This window comes from Cyprinodon variegatus, unplaced genomic scaffold (genome assembly GCF_000732505.1).
Source record: "Cyprinodon variegatus isolate N-32 unplaced genomic scaffold, C_variegatus-1.0 Scaffold98, whole genome shotgun sequence".
NCBI classification, from domain to species: domain Eukaryota; kingdom Metazoa; phylum Chordata; class Actinopteri; order Cyprinodontiformes; family Cyprinodontidae; genus Cyprinodon; species Cyprinodon variegatus.
Window position 1 is genome coordinate 543,784 of NW_015150551.1, and position 19,766 is coordinate 563,549.

Here is a 19,766-nt window from a genome sequence, read left to right on the forward strand (position 1 = left end):
TAAAGCTTTTTTGGTTTAAAATCACTTCTGTTCTGTCTGCCTGAATTCTGGATCCTACTTTCTGTGCCTTGACAGTAATCCTCATTTAAAAGAGGAGCCGGCCTGTCCAGAACTCCGGAGCAGCAGCTTTTCAGCGAGAAGGTCTATGGTTAAAATCTGGGCTGGGACTTTTCTCCCTGGAGTTTGCAATTGATATTCTGGCTTCTTCCCCACACCACATAACATGATGTTAGTTCATTTGGTCTCTGTGTAAATTCCTGTAATAAACTGGATCATAACCTCTCATTTGTGCATTGGAGACCCCTTAAAGTTGGCACAACAATGGCTGGATTGATGGAGCTATGCTGTTATCTGCAAACATGAGGACAGGCAGCAGCGTAACATAGAATAACTCCTGGTGAGACTTAGTACATTTATCTCAGTAATTCCCAGAGAGTGATATTTTACCTTCATAATTCAAATAATAAAGCTACTAAATACTGAAACATACTTTAAGAATGACAGTTTTTATCATTCAATACATTGACAGAATTTGCTGTTACTTTGCTGGTAGATTTGCAGTGACACTGTAGCCGTTATCCCCCCAAAAGTAAGATCGCCAGTTATCACGTTTATTTGGACTAATAAAGAAAATAAATGTTTGTATTAAAACTCGGTTGCTGCAGACTGTCTATTTGCTACTTTATTTCACACTTAACTATTTCTACAAAATTAATTTAATGTTACTGCAAAGAACCAGTAGTGATGTAACTTAATATCATGCTACATATGCATACATTCGATCTGCACTGCAGAAGATTGAGTCATTTCAGTCTGCTAAATGCAGTTTATGAATTATGTTAAACTCTTGGAGCACTTTGGAGGTTGGACTTGATATTAAACATCATATGCTTTACATCAAATGGTCACTTTCTTCTACAACTAAATATATAATTCTATATTCAAATATTCACTGGACTTGAATGGTTTTGGGGGTTTGTTTGGTCTTGATTTAGTTTAGCATCTGCAACTGATATATCATCAGTCGTTTTGACACTAGTTGTTTTTTGGCATCTCCATGGAAAATCTGAATCATTGCGGTCAGTCCACAGAGACCAGACCTAAACCTAAAACCTTTCAACAACCATATCCCTGGTCTGTGTGCATCCATGGTCTTAATATCATCCATCCATTTTCTGTCACGCTTTATCCCTGCTTGGGGTCACCAGAGGTGCTGGTCCCTATCTCCAGCTGTCTACAGGGTAGAGGTGGGGTACACCCTGGACATATCAGCAGTTTGGTGACTTCTGAGCATCATTGATGAAAGTGGATTGTATTCATATGTATGCATGCCACCCTTTCAGAATTTGGTTTCCAAGTCACTCATGCTCTCAGAGTGGAGACACATCATTGCATAGCAGTATCTGAATGTCTGTGAAATTATGGACCAAGCATTCATCAACCCCCCTCAGACTGTATTTAGATTCTGCATCACTCTATAATTCACATTCAGCAAGTCTTTCCAGCAGTCTTACACACCCTTTTTAATTCTTCATCACAAATGCAAACCATCTGTGCTCCCTATGGTCCCCTGCAGCACACAGACGCCTTAATGAGAGAATGCAAATCACATTACAGACTGGTAGATGATAATTTTCCTTCTGTACACAGAGCCTGCAGACTAAATGAGTGGACCCTTATTGAGGGCTTTGTATGCTCTGTTCCTGCTGAGCTCAGTGGTGATAAAAAAAAAAAAAAAAACACCTCAGGCTCAACTTAGCTGATTATTTTGTCTAAAGTGAAGTGTTTTACAAAGAGGGGCCAGTTAGTTGTTTTGTGGGCAGGGGGTTCTCCTGGGGTTCCGTGGGAAGGAAATCTCCCAGCATCCATGCACTAATCTGATCCAGTCCGCGGGGGCGCGCAAAAAAACTCGGTCAAAGAGTCTTCAGCTCTGCTGAATCTCGTGCGTAAAGGAGAAGCGCGCACATCTGGCGGGGTCGCAGAGTTGCGCTGGGAGGGACTTCTTGCTGTGTGTGTGTTTGTGCATGTAAGTGTGTTCTGTAATTCGCAGCAGATGACCACTTGGGGGGATGGAGGATGCATTCAGAAGGTGAGCGGCACCAGAGAGCTTTAGATGAATTGAGCTGCTGTCCTGATCCAGATGAAGCAACGCGTCTGAGGTGCTGATCACTTTTTGGATCGCGCTGGGAGTTATGGAGGGGTCGCTCTGCAGCGTGACAGAGAAGAGGGGCGCCTACACCTGAGCAACGAACATGGAAAAGGGGAGCAGTGGTTCCCTGGTGGTGATATGCCTTTTCCTGCTGTCGTTCACTGGCTTTTCATCTTCCTCTCCGGTGTTGGACTTTTGTCCTGAAGGCTGCGACTGCGCGCATTCAAGGCACCTTGCGTGCGCGAATCGCGGCTTACGCACGGTGCCCAAAACAGCCGCGGAACCATCAGATGATGCGCTGATCTTCAGCCTCGGGGGTAACTTTATCACCAACATCTCTGCTTCAGATTTCTCGCGGTACTCTAGGCTTGTGAGGTTGAATTTACAGTATAATCAAATAGCAATCATTCACCCAAAGGCATTCGAGAAACTATCCAGGCTGGAGGAGCTTTACTTGGGACATAATCTTTTAACAGCTTTACCTGCTGGAAGCTTACAGCACCTAAAAAAACTATCCACTTTCTATGGCAACAACAACCACATTAAGAAAATCACCCCAGATAACTTTCTGAACTTGGATAAGCTGGTCAAACTGCGCCTGGATGGTAACTCTTTAGAGGTTTTGCCAGATTCTGTTTTCAAAGGTTTGACCAGCCTCCAGTATCTTCACCTGGAACATAACAAAGTTCAACACATCCACAGAAACGCTTTCTCCAAACTGACCAACCTGCGCTTTCTAAACCTGGCCCACAACAAGCAGTCAGCCCTAACAAGCGTTCTGACCTTCTCCCCCCTCAGAGCCCTGACCACTCTGCTGCTCTCTGAAAATGAAATCCAGCATGCTGGAAATCACATCTTCCAAAACCTGAAAAAGCTGGCCAAGCTTTCCCTCAGCAACAACAGGATTTCACATATGGATAGAGATGCTCTGAAAGGGCTGTCAAGCCTCAGGGAGTTTCTGATTGATGGCAATGAGCTGGAGGAAATCAATGCTGGATGGCTTGATCCTTTGAAGAGGGTGGAAGTCCTGGACTTGAGTCACAACCGGATTTCCAGCGTGGATTCTTTGGCCTTTTCGAAATTAAAATACTTAAAAGTGCTAAGGTTAAAAAACAACTTTCTCACCAGTCTGTCAGGTGAGATTTTTGCCTTCAACAATGTCCTCCAGGACATCGATCTCCATGGCAACAACTGGACCTGCGACTGTCGCCTTGAAGATTTGAAGAAATGGATGACTTCTGCTCATTCCCAGAGCAGGCTGTTGACTGTATTTGTGCAATGCCATTATCCTGAAATCCTGAGGGGGGTATATCTGGACTATGTGAACAGCTCCCAGCTGCAGCCCGGCTGGAACCATTCCTGCAAGAGTGGAGCTGGGCCTGCAGAGAGTCAGGGAGGAGGCCCACAAAAGAAGTTTGATAGAAAAGGAGAAAAGTTGGATGGTGAGAGGAGAGGTAAAGAGGATCAAATGGAGCTGGGAGAAAGAAATAAAACAGAGCTGGAGGAAAGAGAAGTTTCGAGAAATTTTAAGAGGGGTGGTATAATGATGAGGGAGGAAAGGGAGGGAAAGAAAAAAAGTGGCCAGAAAGAGGCAGAAATCCAAGGAGACCAAGGGAGCCTGGAGGCAGAAGAACCTTCTATCCTGAAAGAAAAAAAAACAAAGAAAGAGTCCCGATCTGCTGCAGAGGCTGGTAAACGTCCCAGAGACAGGCACAGGTCAAATGTTATCCCTAGAATGGATTCATTAGTAACCTCCAAACCGAGTCATCCAGCAAACACCAATACCAGCTCTGTGGTCCAGTCAGGAGAAAAGTTTGATCTCCTAAGGTCGGATTCAGAGCGAGCTCTGCCTGTTATATCGGATCCTTGTTTCTTCAACCGACATTTCATCACCAATGTTTCAGTGGATCAGGTGACGTCCAGCACTGTTACCGTCTCCTGGATGAGCAGGAATCATCATCGCTACACACCAGGGCCGAAACCAGGCCTACATGAAGTACATTATCGGATTCTGTTTGACAGGTTTGGCGTTCCAGAACGTTTCCCTCGCTACGTCTACGCCAAATCTGATTCTCGCTCTGTAACTCTGCGGGAACTCACCTCAGGTGTGACCTATGTGGTCTGCGTGGAAGGAGTGGTCGGTGGGTCAGTGTGCCAGGTGGCACCCCGTGACCACTGTGTAGGGGTGGTCACCCTTCCTGAGGAGAACAGCCAGCATGGCAGTGCTTCACTAACCTCTGACCTCCAGCTGGTTACTGTGGTGACACTGGTGGGGAATGCTATCCTGCTCCTGGCCATCAGTGGGTTGTGGCTTGGGCGGAGGCTCAGGAGGAGGCTGCGGAGGAGGAAGTCAGCCGTTCACGTGCGCCACATGTACTCCACCAGGAGGCCGTTCCGTCCCACAGCAGCAGCAGCTTCTGCCTCCACAGACTTCACCAGCTTCCAGAGCAGCCGAGCGGCTCGGCTTTCTCCTCTGGAGGAAGGAGACCTGATTGAGTTCCCTTGCGACCGATTTTTAGACAACTGTGGTGTTCGCAGAGACAGTGATATGCAGAGATTCTCTGACTAAGAAAAAAGTAACTAAAGATATGTGAATCTGACTAAGTTGAATATTTTGAAATCCTAAAATACCAGTTTACGACTGTAGGTTAGGTTTTGGATGAAAAAAAAGCTCACAACATATTTCACCTGTAGAACAGCTGAGCTCATGATGATCATTCCAGACTCCAGAGGGAGTCCAAGTTCCTCAGACTTCCCTTTTCCTTAACAAGGCCCTTCCCCCTTTCATTTGAAACCTGTGAATGTCTCTGAATATGTGATATTGTTATGCGAGTGGATGTGTGCACACATTGAATGTTGTACCACTGATTTCAGTAATGGTGCTAATAACCAATTCAAAGACATCATATTGTCTCATTTTTGTACAGAATGTCACGAAGGCTGCTGGTTGGCAGAAATGTATGTACTGGTTGTATTATTATTACTTTTTTATACCTTTTTTAAAGGCAATCATGTCATTTTATATTACTCCCAAACATAAAATCACAATGAAATCATCTCTCAATTGTGCATAAACTGCTTTCTGGTAGTAAATGTCCCCAACAATGTGACTTAATTGTCATTGAAGTGTTTGTGGAAGATTTAGTTAAGTAAGGTATGCATTGTGTCTGTTAGTGTTATATGTATTGTTTTATTTGGTGTATTTCTCTCATTTTACACTCAATGTCATCATTATACATCAAAGCATATTAGATACATTTTAAGGTTTTCACAGATGAAGCGTAAAACAATAAACCTGCAGCTTTAAAGGAAATATGAACTGTCTCTGAGACTCGTATTGCTAAATGTGCTAAATGTAAGGTCTGGCAATGTTTAGTCTGTGTTTGAGTCAGTAGGGTGTAGTATCTCCAGCATTTTATGCCAGAGAAAAACAAAAAAAAGTGCAAATCCAAGGATATGTGCAAAGAATATTTTTTAATAGCACCTGAACATTATGAAGTCAATTATTAAGGCTTGTCATAACTAATTCCAATTTTGCTCACTCTTAACTACTGTTTTAAACATGTATATTTATATAGTTTAATATGAGTTATGTTAAAAAATAAACTAAAAAAAAAAATAACATTTTAAAAGTCTGTGTGGTGATATATAAAGAAATATTTATGAGGGCATGTAGGAAAAACCTAATAAAGCTTTGATCTGTGTTTAAACGCGATTTTACACCAGAATGGTCACTAGGGGGCAGTATAGACCACAAAGTTTATTTAGGCCTTAGACATTCTGTTTAATTCCCCTCCAAAACAAGCAACCATTAGGAAAAATTCCTCTTTTTTCATTAATGAAAAAGAACATAAGACTATGAAGATGACAGAATAATATTTTTTTATTTTAGTATGAGATTTACAGCCATACTCCATGTCTTTACAGTACAAAATGTTAAATTGAAACACAAATGATCTGAGTAGGATTTAAACATGAAGTGCAGTCTGTAGATATTTAGTGACAATTTCATCATATAAAAAGTGCCTTTCGTGAAACCCTGTTTTCGATCTTTCTTTCCTTTTATATGGCTCTGTAACACAGATTTCAGGTTGACCGATTTTATTTACAAGAATATAACATTTGCAATGTTAAAAAATACAATTTTGTAATGAAATTAATTACTTATTAAAAAAAATACTGTTGTGTTATTTACTCCGTGATTCTTTTTTGCTTTGCTTACAAAAAAAAGGCATAAGGTGTGTCACAGCAGCTGCCAAGTTAGTCACATACAGAGCCTTACAGAGGTAATTGCACTCTTTTAATTTTAACCAATTGTTTTACAATTCATTTCACTTTCATGGGATTTTACATGTTGGACTCACACAAAGCAGTTTATGTGAAGAGGAAGAAAAGAGATGCCTGTATTTTGAACATTTAGGGGGAAGAATCTCAACAGTTCACTGTGCATTTCGCCATACATTTCATATAGAATATTTTTATATTCAACAAACTTATGGCTGCAAGTCCTTTGGGGTAGGTTTCAAGTAGTTCCCTTTTTCTCTCCTGCATGTAGCTCTAACTATATTCACATCAACTCTGTCTAGCTTTTTTGCACCTGCTAAAGAAGAGAATCACAAAGCATAATGTTTGCACCACTGTATTTTCCATTGGGAAAAGAAACATTACTGAGATGAAACTGCATCCAGGTAGACTCTGTCTACTGATCCCATTATATTTTAAAGCAACTGGTTGAACTGGATTTATGTATTTAGTGGTGTTCAGAATAAAGAGTGGCAGATGTAAATGCATGGCATCAATTCTACTATTTTTGTGAATCTTTTCTTCCTCCAACACATTAATCCACTTCTTTATGTTGGTTTCTATTTAGATGAAGTGAAATACTTCAGCAGGCAATGTACCATTTAGAAGTTTTGTTAAAGTTAGTGCAAAATGAGCTGAGATTGTCTGTGTTTGGGTAGCCCGTACGTCAGAGGTGCAGGTGTGTTAATGTTAACAGCTTTAGATATTTTTTGCATCCGGGCAAGGTTCGAAGCTGACATCCAAGTTTTCAAACAAGGCTCGTTTTTGCATCTTAAAAGAAAAAAAAAAAAATGTCCGCTGATGACTCCTGTCAAACAGCTCTGGATACATGTGGATTTTCAGAGTCCGGTAAGGGGGCCGTGCCCGATGTCGGATCCGGCAGTTGAGGAGGTGGAAACACTGTTGTGCTGGACGGCGTGCAGATGAGTCTCAGGATCTGCAGGGGTGGGACTTCCTCCTGGACTCACCCCTGCAGCTGGACACAGAGACATCTGTCAAAGTCACCTATAAATGTTCAGGGCTTCCACTCATGGAATGAGCTTTGTTTTTCATATATATGAGATAAATAAAAACCAACTTCAGCTCAGTTAATATGAAAACATCTTTTTTTTTTATTGTAAGCAAATACTGTACATACAGGTAAAAAATACATCAATAAAAATATAGGAATATATCCCAGGCTTTTATTGCATAAAAGCCTTTTGTAAAATTTTGTTATGACAGTCAGTTAGTGTATGTTGGACATACACTTTAGCCTGTCTGGAGTGCAACATGCAAGGTTTTTTGAAATATAATGACGAAGGATATTCCAAGGTGTTTGATCAACTCTCCTGAGTAACAAAAGTGCATCAAAAATACTTGGAGAAAGTAGGGGTTAAAAGCTGATTTTACTCCAAAGTGCTGCATGAAACAGTTTAAGGTCTCTGACTGAACACAACAGTGCTTTTTCATAGCAAAACAACATGCCACCATTTAGTTTTTTTCCCTTTTTGCTTTAAAGGAATACTTTGCTTGAACAATAGCTTCAGTGGTCAGTGGCGATGATTTGGGGAAGCTGTTGGGCTGTCTAGATAGAGGTGCAGGGTGAGGGGTTTTACTCACTGGGGTACCCCTGTGCCTCTCTCTGCCGAGCAGTGACGGGACAGTCCTTGTGGGTGAGCAGGATCTGCTTCAACTGGCCGACCTCCGACCTCAGTGATGTCACCTCGTTCTGGGGATACAGACATTGTAGGAGTATGTATATAAAACACTTGAACTTGTTCGCATATAGAATAAAAGCAAATGCTAATTCTTATCTCAATTACAGAAATATTTTACCCAAATGTTAAGATTTATGTTATCTTATGATGTAACAATTTCCCATTTTATTTTATTTTTTTTAGATAATTTTAAAACAAACCTATTTAATAAACCTTACATGATGCATATTCATTTGTATTATAAAGCGTAATCATCAGCTCTATTTATTAAGTATTAATAATAATAAGATTCTAATAAGCGCGTTGATTCAGAATACATAAAGTTTATGGTCTAAATTGCATAAAGGTAACCCGATTATTATACAATTAAACAATACAGTTTATGTATTTTAAATAAATATACTCATTATTAATCATTTTAAGTAAGTATAATTTATTGATTATTAAAAAAACGGACAATTATGCATTTTGAATAAATAAGCTATATCAAACTAATGGATTTGTATTATGGAAGGTTTGTTTGATAGATTTGTGATAAAATGTCCTCAAAAAAAAAAAAAAAAGGAAAGGGAAAATGACATAAATCTAAAAATTTGGGTGAAATGTTTCAGTGAGAGTCATGCGTACTTGTAAAATGGAGGGAAATTATAGCACAGGCCTAAATGACAAAGGTGGAGAAGGTCTGTGTACTTTACTCCGAACACAGAATCTTTGGCAAGACTAAAAAACGGTTGTTCATGTTTAAAATAAACAAAACATCTCAGATTTAGTTGAGTAAAGCTGCAACAGTTGGCAGTCTAATGGGGTCTTAGTAAAACACTGTCATCAGGGGCTGGAATATAAATGTATGCCACCTTTTCAGATTTTTATTTGATAAAATCTTTTTAACACTATGCATCATTTTTCCCTCCACTCCCATAAAATATATAATAAGATCTCAACATAAAAAAAACAACATTAATTTTTTGATTTGAGNAACAAAATGCTCCTTTTCTCTTTAAACAATGAATTCCTCTCATCAGTACTGATGCTCATATCAAAAAAAAAAAAAAAAAAAAAGGAAAGGAATTTATGTCTTAAAATGACATAAATCTAAAAATTTGGGTGAAATATTTCAGTGAGTGTCATGCATACTTGTAAAATGGAGGGACATTATCGCACAGGCCTAAATGACAAAGGCGGAGAAGGTCTGTGTACTTTACTCTGAACACAGAATCTTTCGCAAGACTGAAAAACGGATGTTCATGTTCAAAATAAACAAAACATCTTGCAGTTAAAAGGGGGCTTAGGTAAATACTGTCTTCAGGGGCTGGAATAAAAATGTACGCCACCTTTTCAGATTTGTATTTGATAAAAACTTTTTAACACTATGCATCATTTTTCCCTCCACTCCCATAAAATATATAATAAGATCACAACATAAAATGACAATTCTTTAATTCAGCTTTAAAAAACATCAGGAAGTGTAAATGTCTTCATGATTAAATTCTGCTTTCTTTTATTCCAAGACAAACAAAGTGGATTGCACACCTGTAGCTGTAGGTTTGTGTGCGTAAGCTCCTCTGCCTTCTTCTCCAGTGATGAAACCCACAGTTTCCTCTTCTGTCGGCAGCGGGTCGCTGCAGCCCGGTTACGCTCCAGAAACTTTTGCCTGCGCTCATCTGGGTCCTGTTCTGCCGTTCTTCTACGACGACTGCTGCTTCCTCCAGCTCCTCCTCCGCTACTGCCCCCACTGCTGCTGCCGCTGCAGCTTGGCTGCGCTGCATGCTGAGAGTGAGATGGCTGCATCTGTTGTGCAACTGGTGATAACTGGATAAAAAAGAAAAAATGCAGACACTTAGTTCAACTTGAAAGCAAAATTAAAGCGCATATGGAGACGTTTTCCACGTTAAACACCTGTGGTGGGGCAGATAGTGGGGGTGCGGGTGGGGAGTTCTGCTGCAGGCGTGATGGAGGGGATTGATGAGCATGAGAGAGCGCTGTGTTCCCTGACTGGTGAAGCTGAAGGCTTTGAGTGCTTCCCAGGTGTTGTGGAGGTGGAGCATGACATCTCTGTTGGTAGATGTGGGGTGGAGCTGAAATCTGTGGCGGCTGACTTGGATGATTATGATGGTGGTGATTAGGGTGGTGGGGATGATGAGGATGGGGATGTTGCTGTTGAAGTGAAGGGGCATGGTGACGCTGTGGCATCATCTCCATCATGTGACCCATGGATGTCACAGAGTTGTTGATAGCGAGCATTCCTGGGTGTTGATGTTGGTAATGATGCCCCATTGTCAGCTTGGGTCTCTAAACGTAGAAAGACAATGAGTCAAATAAAAGGCCACCCACTTTGGGTCAAAGAAACATCTTCAAATCTTCTGTTTTTGCTTTTTTTTTTTGTTTTTTTTCTATCTTGCCATTTACGTTCATAATAAATTTTAAGTGCTTAATGCAGTGCTCCTAAGAGAGAAATTATTTTATAGCTGAAATAATGAGGGAAAGGGTTGCTCCATTGTTTGAGTCACAGCATTTGGCATGCCAAGGTGACAATTTCATTGACGCAGACAAGGTTATTGCATAGCATATGAGGTCAAGTCATAGGTCATCTGCTTAGCGCTTTCATGAGTTCCATATCAGGATCAATGACAGACATTATTTACCTAAGGGAGATTATTTACCTTTATTCCTACAGCGTTGAAAGGCTAGACAGACATACATTAGTGTGCTGCAGGAGTTAGAATTTAGCATTACTTTAACAGATCAGGATTTCTCTAACGGATTGTTTTTTTTTTTATCTTTAATTAAAAGTCATATATGTCATCCTCTTAAGTTGCTGTGGTAATAACAAATTTATTAAACTTGCTGAAACGAGTGTTTATCTGAAATCTTTATAAACCCTGATATATTTGGTAAGTATTTCACCTACATTTTGGTCATTTGTGGACCTGAAATTCCCTTATAAGTACCATAGGTAAAGTTGTGCTTTAAAGTTCACATACCCTTCTATTAAAGGCAGAAAACAATCAGCTGTCAGTCAAATAAATAGAAATTGACAAAAGAATTAATGTCTATATGTACACATGTCTATATATATGTATATTAATAAATAAAAAAAGTAAACAAGCCTCATGGAGCAACTGAACTTAAATTTTTTGGAGCAGCACTTTGATTCAAGGTGTTTTCTGTTCAGAAAATGTTCAGTCCGATTTCTGCAGGTATGTTGGGTTACTGTTCATCAACAAGGTACATTAATTAGCCTGGGACAGGTTTTTTTTTTTTTTTTTTTTAGAATTTCTTTTAAACAGAAATTCATAATACATATTTAGTTTAATTAATTATTATTTACTACATTTGAGTTTTGTATTACTTTTTCAGTTTTTTTGTTATTTGAATTACTAGTGTGAATTGATCATTTTCTTTAATGAGAAGTTATGTAGGCTTTCAAGCACAACTGTATATGCTGTAAATTTTACGCACACAGAAAAGCTTTAAAATGTTGCTATGATGGAAGAGCACTACCAAAAAAAACGTGCAACACCTTGTCTTCAAGGATGTTCCCCATGTTTCTGCCCCTTCACGTTTTATATTTATATAATGGATAACAGCACGTCTGAATTTAATAATTATAAATTCAATTGTTAGTCTGATAATGCGGCTCCACAGTCTTGTGCCAGCACATATTTTGGCTAAATGGCTTAAAACTCCTCAACTCCTCCTTGGTTACTTCTAAGCCTTTCCACAATGGCTTCCTTCTGTGTACTATAATAAGATAATTTCAACAGGGATATGTCTGTGAATGGCTCCTTATGGAATAGAGATTCAAACCAAGGAAGCAAACACCTCCAAATTGTGGATTAAGCACAAAGGCTGGAGATTTTTGTTGCTTCCTTTTGCAAATATTCAGTAAAACTCAGCGTCATGATTACTTTCACGTTAAGAAACAATTGTTCCATACTGAGCGTAGTTCTGAGAGGCTTGGTGACCATTGAGACTGTTGGGTATTCTTGATCTAGAGCGAAGGTGGGGGTACCTACTAACACTGTGTGTAATGGAGCCTAGGCGGAAGTTCAACTGAAGAAACTATTTGCTCTCCTACATCACCTGCGACTCAATTAATCAGCTTTGAACCTTGAACCTCCACTAAAGCCAATCAGCATTCAAGTCCATCTTTAAAGGACTCCGATCTGCTGGTCTGCTTCTAAGTGAGCAGGTGGCGGATGTGCTGTCTGACTTCATTTGGATGACCCGTTTCGCCCCACCTCTAGCAACCTCCTCCACCATAGTAGCTAAAACTTCATCAGAGTGTCATTCCTCCTGGACTCTTACTGTGTTCCCTGTCTCATCTCAACCGGTCCGGCAGAAGACCGCCATGTTCAGCCTGGTTCTGCCAGAGGTTTCTTCCCAACAGGGAATTTTTCCTCTCCACTGTTGCTTCATGCTTTCTCATCATGGACTCTGAACCTGTGTTATCCAACTGGACTTCCATCTTCCAGGTCCCTGAGTGAAGCTCTAGTATCAGCTCACGCAGTCCACTGGATCTCCCCATAAAGCTCAGCAGACCGTCTCTCTAACCAGCAGTCTACAGACTGACCAACTTCATCTATCTCCACTCCACCACCAGTTTCAGGCGTAGGGGGAAAAAGCCCAATTCTTTACTCCTGTTAATCCATATCGATAAAAATTAAGCACTATGTTTCCTGCTGAGGTCTGAGCGCCAAAGAATAATTGTGTCAATAAATTTCTTCTAATTGTGTTTTCTCTTCGTGTGAGTTTTTCAGATTGAATTAGAGATTAGATGAACACTAAATAGATTTTTTTCATCCCTAAACAATATCCCTTTGAAGTGTCTAAAAAAAAACTTAATGGACAACTAACTCCCACGTTGTTGTTATTTTAATAATAATAAATAAAAATCCCTTTATTTTCCCACAATGGGGAAATTTACTCTCTGGATCTTAACCATCCCCTTGGGGAGCAGTGGGCTGCCATTGTGTGGCATCCGGAGAGCAGTCTGGGGTTAAAGGTCTTACTCAAGGACTCAGATTTGCCGTTTTTTTTATATATAAACTGTATATACGGATGTCTTGTAGTTCTGTATAAATGTCCCATCCATTTATTGTATAATTGTTGCAACCTAGCTCTGGCTTGAACATGCCTCCGTTGGAATAGTGAACTTTGTGATCTTTCTATGGATTAGCACTTCCTCCTTAAGGAACGGGGTGAGTCGTCCTTTAAGGTAAAACAATAACATGCTCCTGTCCATAATTGGAATTTCTTCGATCTTCAACAGCGTTGACAACTGTTGATAGCAAGGATAATGTGTTCCCATACAAATGCTACCATCTGCAGCTTGATCCCTTCACACTTTATTATTCCCCTGTATCATCTGACTGAAGCGACTGTAGGGAGTTAAATTAAACCTCATCTCACCTTTCTCCCACACTCAGCGAGATAGGGAGAGGTCGTGTTTGGAGCATGACATCACCTCCCTCCCAACTCTCCATGCCCGGCAATATTACTATCTGCTTGCTGTTACACAATATTTCTTTAAGAGAAGAGGCAGCTTCTCTCTCTCTCACTCTCTCTCCACCATTTAGAAACACAAAAAAAAACATTAAGCCGATGCCAAGGATGAGGTCATCGCCATGTCTGCGCCAACTTTGCCAGGCCGCCAGTCAAACAAACACGCACACACGTAGCAGGATGGGGCATGAGTATTTCAGCTCTGTTTACTACATACAAACACCATGACGCTGGGGCCGCTGATTACATCATGGGTCTTCTCGGCCTCGATGACACACCACTTTGATATTTCAATAAAGAGGGATCAGTGAATGAAGACATAAAACTGTATGTGAAACACTGATCCACTTGTCAAATGTTTGTTTTTCCAATTGAGCTGAGTGCAGCGTTTCTGTACAACAGAGGCATGTTAATGCACCTCCCGTGGTTTTTAAAGGAGCAGCCTCCCGTTTCACACCTTGGTAAGAATACCACCTGATAACACTTGATTATAACTAAAATACAGCGCTGAAGGTTCGGAGACATAACCTGACGGTGTGACAGGATGTATTTATATGCATGAGAGGCAATATGATGTAATTTGGCCCAATGTAACATGTGGAGGTTTTCCTTCGAAGTTGGCTTTGAAATTACAATTTAAAAAGCCTTGCAACCCCTTTAACTTAAAGTTGATTAAAAATATAAAAAAATGTATGCTCTTAATCCTATCTAACTGAACCTGAACTTTTTTACAAAGAAGAACAGTTGAGATTTTTGGTCTCTGGTTTGGCAGAGCTACTGGAAACATAGTCTATAAGACTTTGCAAGTAAATATAAAGCATTTAGAATGAAGGTCATCTACTTATGTGTGTTATTCCTGACAAATACAGAGAAAAGTTTCTGTTTCCCAATGGGTCTTTTTAGAAAATCTTTACATACAACTGTACTGCCAACATGTTAAAAATCAGAAATGGAAAGAGGCCCAATGAAGAATAATGGAACGGAGAAGCTTAAAATGCGTGACTTGGATATAAAGTCACTTTATTCTCAATACTGATTAGAAATGAAAGTGATATAAAAGAAGCAGGAAACCAAACAGAGTTTCTTTATACTCTCTGAAATTTGAACCTATGCACGCTACCTATGCATACAAATAGCAATCATACGGTGTGTGACTGGGCTACAAAAATAAATTCAGGAGCCTCTGAATGTTCAGTAGCCGACATCTGATATCTACTGTAGTCATAATAGGTTAGAACTAGACTAAGTTAGTGTTTTTTTATACACAAACTGGAAGTTAGCTCAAATGTTAGATAACTGAAACAGCCTTTATCTGCACAAACAAACTGCACCACAAGTTAGGATAATCAGCTTCATTTATTGTTGTATGTAAATTAACTGTGAGTCCATTTTAGACAACACACTTTCAACAAGCCTACAAGAAGCTGAGAAAGGCTATAAACATCTAATGAAAGCAGGCAGATGTAGTAGTATTCATGGACTGCAGGCATGTCTGGTTTCTAAGAATTATAAAACTTTTATTTGTTTACTGACTTGCAAACACCACTAATTCCTAGATCTGATTGAGTTTCATTATACAATGCACGATGAGCTGCGATGCGGGGTATGTTGTTATTTACAGCACGACCAATGAATGGTCTGTGGTCCATCATAAAAGATAGTTTCATATCATTTGTATGTATTTATATTTAAATTGTTTGTACATTTAGAGCAAATTTCTTGTTTAAGCTCTAAAACTTGGCCAATCAAGCGAAATCTGATTCTATATATCTGATCCAGTCTTATCTTTTATTTTCTAATTTTTTTTTTATCATTAAACCACGGGCTAGAGTAAGTACAAAGCTATATTTTCAGTATGTTAAACCTCCAATCTATTTCTACTGAAGTGCATTAAAGCGTATTAGCTAAGAAGTTGTTGTGTGCTAGAGTCAAAAACATTTTTTGGTACCTGAGGGGAACAACAGGAGGGACTCTGACCAGGAGCTGCTATACCCATTGCACAGGACATCTGCTTTTGTATCTGCTTGAATAAAAAGATTGACACAAATAATTTTTTTTAGTGATAAGAAAACACAAGAGCATCTAAAAAAAGGGTCAAATAAACGGATTTCTTCATTTGTACCATTCTTCTGATGTTCGATATGTTTAATTTGTGCAATCTAAGTGTCAAATATTTTAAAGTCAGCAGTAAATATTAATAATTTTGGAAGCAGGATCTGCTTATGCAAGAAGTCTCCCTACTAATCATAAATATGAACTCACGCATGAGTGGAAGTGCGTTATCTTGAGCATGAGAACACTGCCTCCAGTACTTACAGTCATGTGCTGAGCAGATGCCCCTTGCATGGCCGGGTCTGGGAGGGTTCCAGGTAAGGAGGCTGGCAGGGGTTGCCTGTGTCTGTTCCGCATGTGAAGGAGGCAGGACAGTGCCCCTGCAGCCGGCCTGTGGTGGGTCGCAGAGAAAGAAAAACAGGTCAGTCTAGGCAGCTTTCTTCAGCTAGAGTTTCATCTTCTCTGGTTCAGAGGGAGGTGCAAGTTGAGACATATAGGCCATATCTTTATTGGTAAAATATATTAGCATGATGTGATAAAATAGGATTAAAATAGATTCAATCTTTAAAAGCCAGACTGATAAAAACCAACAGCAGAGTTATGAAAAAAGAAAAACAGGCGTCAAGTTATCAATGGTAAGTCTGGGATGCAAAATAGTTTTCTCTTGAAAACATTTTTTTAATTGTTGGAAAACAAAATCAGCAACAGTAAAATGAGCCAATATTCTAAAAAACTTTGTCTAATTTCTTTCCAAAAACCATCATAATTCAAACTCGTTTTACTAGAATTTTAGAAAAGATCATTTTAAACCATATCAGCCATTGTTTTTATGAAAGAGGATATTGAAAAAAAAAAAAGCTACTCAATAAAAAAAGACTATTGATTTTTGACTTTAATCTCAAAATATGACTTTATTCTTAGAATTCTGACTTTAATCTGAGAATTCTTCTTCTATAATAATAATAATCCTTAGCTTTGGTGATGTCATGTTAAGTAATTTAACTTTAAATTCTGAGAATACAGGTCAGAATTGAGAAAAAAGTCAGATTCTGAGATAAAAGTTAAAATTAGAATTCTGAGAATCAAGTCAGAAATCAGTAGCCTTTTATTTGCGTGGTTGTTTTTATTTTTCAATGGCTGCCGAACTGTTTCTGTTTGATTTTAATCACTAAACTTTTTTAACCTATCAAGTCAAAGTTCCAACTTCATTGACTTTCAGTTTTTTTTTTTCGTACTTGGATATTGGAAATTCTGACCTCAGAGTAGAGACTGATTGCAACAACATCGGATACATTTAAGGATTGGATATGTTGATTTTATATTAGTGTAGGGCAGTGTTTTTCAATCATTCTTTATTTTACATCTATTCTTTATTTGAAATAATTTCCATAGTACAACTATTATTTGATTCAGCTGAAAAATTACATTATTATATGAGCAGATTAATCCCCCTTTTTAATTTTTGTTCTAATTTCTATAAACTCCAGGATTTTATTGTGTCAGTGAAATGTAATTTAATTCTGACATGTGCCACCTGGTCTTTGGTTTTATTCCATTCCATTTCATTCCATTATATTCTATTTTTTTACATTCCATTCTACTATTTCCCATTTCATTCCATTCTATTGTTTTCCATTCTATTCCATTCTATTCTATTCCATTCTACTTCATACCATTTCATTTAATTCCATTCTATTCTTTTTTCATTCCTTTCCATTCCATTCTATTCCATTTTATTCTATTCTACTTTATTGTTTTCCAATCAGTTCCAATCCATTCTTTTCCATTCCATCCCATTCTATTCTATTTAATTCCATTCCAAGCTATTCTACTCCTTTCTGTTTTACTCTATTCTTTTCCATTCTATTTCACACAATTTTATTCAATTTTATAACATTCTATTCTATTAAATTCCCTGTAGTGCAAATTCTAAACTCAAAGTTCGCTTTTGATCATTTTAAGCACTTTTTATTCCCAGACAGCTTCATTAAACAAACATTATCATTCTATGAGTAATTCTGTGAGCCTGCAAACATAATAAGCATCTAAAAACAAAACATGTTGGAGACCATAGAGGAATGGAAAGAATTTACTAGGGTTCATTCAACCACCAACTAAATGTCCTCCAATGGGCTAAACGACTGCTATCAAATAAGACATTTGTAAATAAGGATTAAAAAAAGGGATTGTAAGAAGAAAAACACTGAAGAATAATAGCATGATAAAAATCTGACAGCTTAAAAGGTAGGATAAAGGCACAGGGAAGCAGAGCCATGGGTGCCATGTGCTGCTGACCTAACCCTTCTGGCTGTAGGCCAGTCGGGTAGCGTGGGCCTCCGTGACTTCCCTGATGTCATCAGCTATGATGTCATTACTGAATCAGGGAATTTATGTCTCCTTTAGCATAAAAAAGTACAGTCAAACCTAAACAGCGCCTCCTAATGTGACCAAAACGGCTTTACAGGGCCTGTCGCCAGACATTCACAAACCAGGACGCCATGGTAACGTCTCATAAACACCACTGGAAACAGTCTTACAGTACAGGTTTCATTCAGTAGCACTTTGTTGGTTTCACTGACTAATGCCATGTCTGGATTGAGCTGGCACTGATTTACTGCCTGGTAACAGACTGTCAGCTCCTGCCATGGCCTGCCTGAGCCGGGGCAGATGTTAGGAGCTCATTCTACTGACTCAGCTAATCATCAACAGGGATGTTACGGACCTTTTGTTTATCCACCTCGACTGATCTAATCCAAAATTATATATAGGACAGAAGATATATAGTAAGAACAGTTAAATGTGAAAGTTGAATTCAGGATGTGTGTCCTCCTGCAAGCTGTTGTTAGTTTTCTTTTCTATTCTCTAACTGAGGACTTAAATATAAGCAATAAATACAAATATATAGAAAATATTTAATTAGAAATGCTAAAATGCTGACTATTCTGACAAACTAAAGAAATTTCAGGTTTACATAATACATAATGATCAAATCTTTTTAATAAGGTTTGGGATTGTTACTGCTAGGTTTAAAAAGCATAATGAATTCTGTAATCTGAGATGAATAATAAAAAAAAAACACTTGCTTATTTGGAGGTGGTAAGGTTTATTGCTTGTTTTATTTTACTTTTTATTTAGGCAACATAATTATCACCTTAGGCTCCCTTTCAGAGATAAATCTCCATCATGCAAGGCTGTCAACTATTTTATATATATATAGTTATTTATATACAGTTTCAAAAATCCAGAGCCAAACTGAGGAGAAGTGGGAACAGTTGTTGGGAGCTGGTCGGATGAAAGACAGGAACTCCTCTAATCTGTCAGTTAAACAGGGTGATAACCAGGGAGCCATGGAAGCTGCCCAGGCGCTGAGAGACTCCAGTCTGGTTCTGAGTTTTTACAGACACAATAGAGGCGGTAGTCTGGCGGTGGGGCGGGTAGAGTCAACAGGACTGAGTGGGTGTTATGCAGCGGTTCTCCATCTGCACTTTGTTCCCCCAGTAAATGAATGTTTGATCTTTTTCCTCCTTTGCTGTCACTTCATTAATGAGGTAATGAATTATGCAGAGGAAAATGCCAGTCGGTGCCTGACAGAGTGAGTTATAATATATCCAAAACAGAGACAGGAAAGACAGAGAAGAGAAGATTTATTTTTGATGAAATGCAAATATTCTTTGCAACAGTGCAGTAGAGCCTTGGAAAGGAATTTGGATATCTTCCATTTTCACAAAATTTATTTTGTTGTTGATTTTGGAGGCATTTCTTTGAGAAGATTTGTCCTTCCATCCATCCATCCATTCATCCATCCACCCATCCGTTCATCCGTCCATCCGTCCGTTCATCCGTCCATCCGTCCGTCCGTCCATCCATCCATCCATCCATCCATCCGTATACCGTCCATCCATCCATCCATCCATCCGTCCGTCCGTCCGTCCGTCCGTCCGTCCGTCCGTCCGTCCATCCATCCATCTGTATACCGTCCATCCATCCATCCATCCGTCCGTCCGTCCGTCCATCCATCCATCCATCCATCCATCCATCCATCCATCCATCCATCCATC

The 19,766-nt window shown here is 39.1% G+C and overlaps 2 protein-coding genes across 6 annotated transcripts in view; one reads left to right on the plus strand and one right to left on the minus strand.

Moving 5' to 3' along the window:
* Nucleotides 1–2,022: 2,022 nt before the first annotated feature.
* tril (TLR4 interactor with leucine-rich repeats) lies at nt 2,023–6,266 on the plus strand. The gene has a single exon (XM_015374168.1). It carries the CDS (start codon nt 2,253–2,255, stop codon nt 4,716–4,718), a length of 2,466 nt encoding a protein of 821 aa, XP_015229654.1. The 5' UTR covers nt 2,023–2,252; the 3' UTR covers nt 4,719–6,266.
* A 252-nt stretch (nt 6,267–6,518) lies between these two features.
* The window catches only part of LOC107084368 (cyclic AMP-responsive element-binding protein 5-like), a 21,056-nt gene continuing 7,808 nt past the window's right edge, over nt 6,519–19,766 (minus strand). For 2 of the 5 annotated variants that reach the window (XM_015374170.1, XM_015374171.1), the window contains exons 6-11: nt 15,973–16,099; nt 15,605–15,679; nt 10,048–10,440; nt 9,682–9,960; nt 8,054–8,162; nt 6,519–7,427 (exon numbers count right to left, since the gene is read on the minus strand). In XM_015374170.1, the coding sequence (XP_015229656.1) occupies nt 7,291–7,427; nt 8,054–8,162; nt 9,682–9,960; nt 10,048–10,440; nt 15,605–15,679; nt 15,973–16,099 (1,120 nt within the window). In that variant the 3' untranslated portion in view covers nt 6,519–7,290. Of the gene's footprint in view, nt 7,457–8,053; nt 8,163–9,681; nt 9,961–10,047; nt 10,441–15,604; nt 15,680–15,972; nt 16,100–19,766 lie in introns of all 5 variants that reach the window. The other 3 variants (XM_015374172.1, XM_015374174.1, XM_015374173.1) reach the window with 3 other exon arrangements.

What these genes read in the sequence shown, in the direction of transcription:
- tril (XM_015374168.1), top strand. Translation starts at nt 2,253, where the DNA reads ATGGAAAAGGGGAGCAGTGGTTCCCTGGTGGTGATATGCCTTTTCCTG.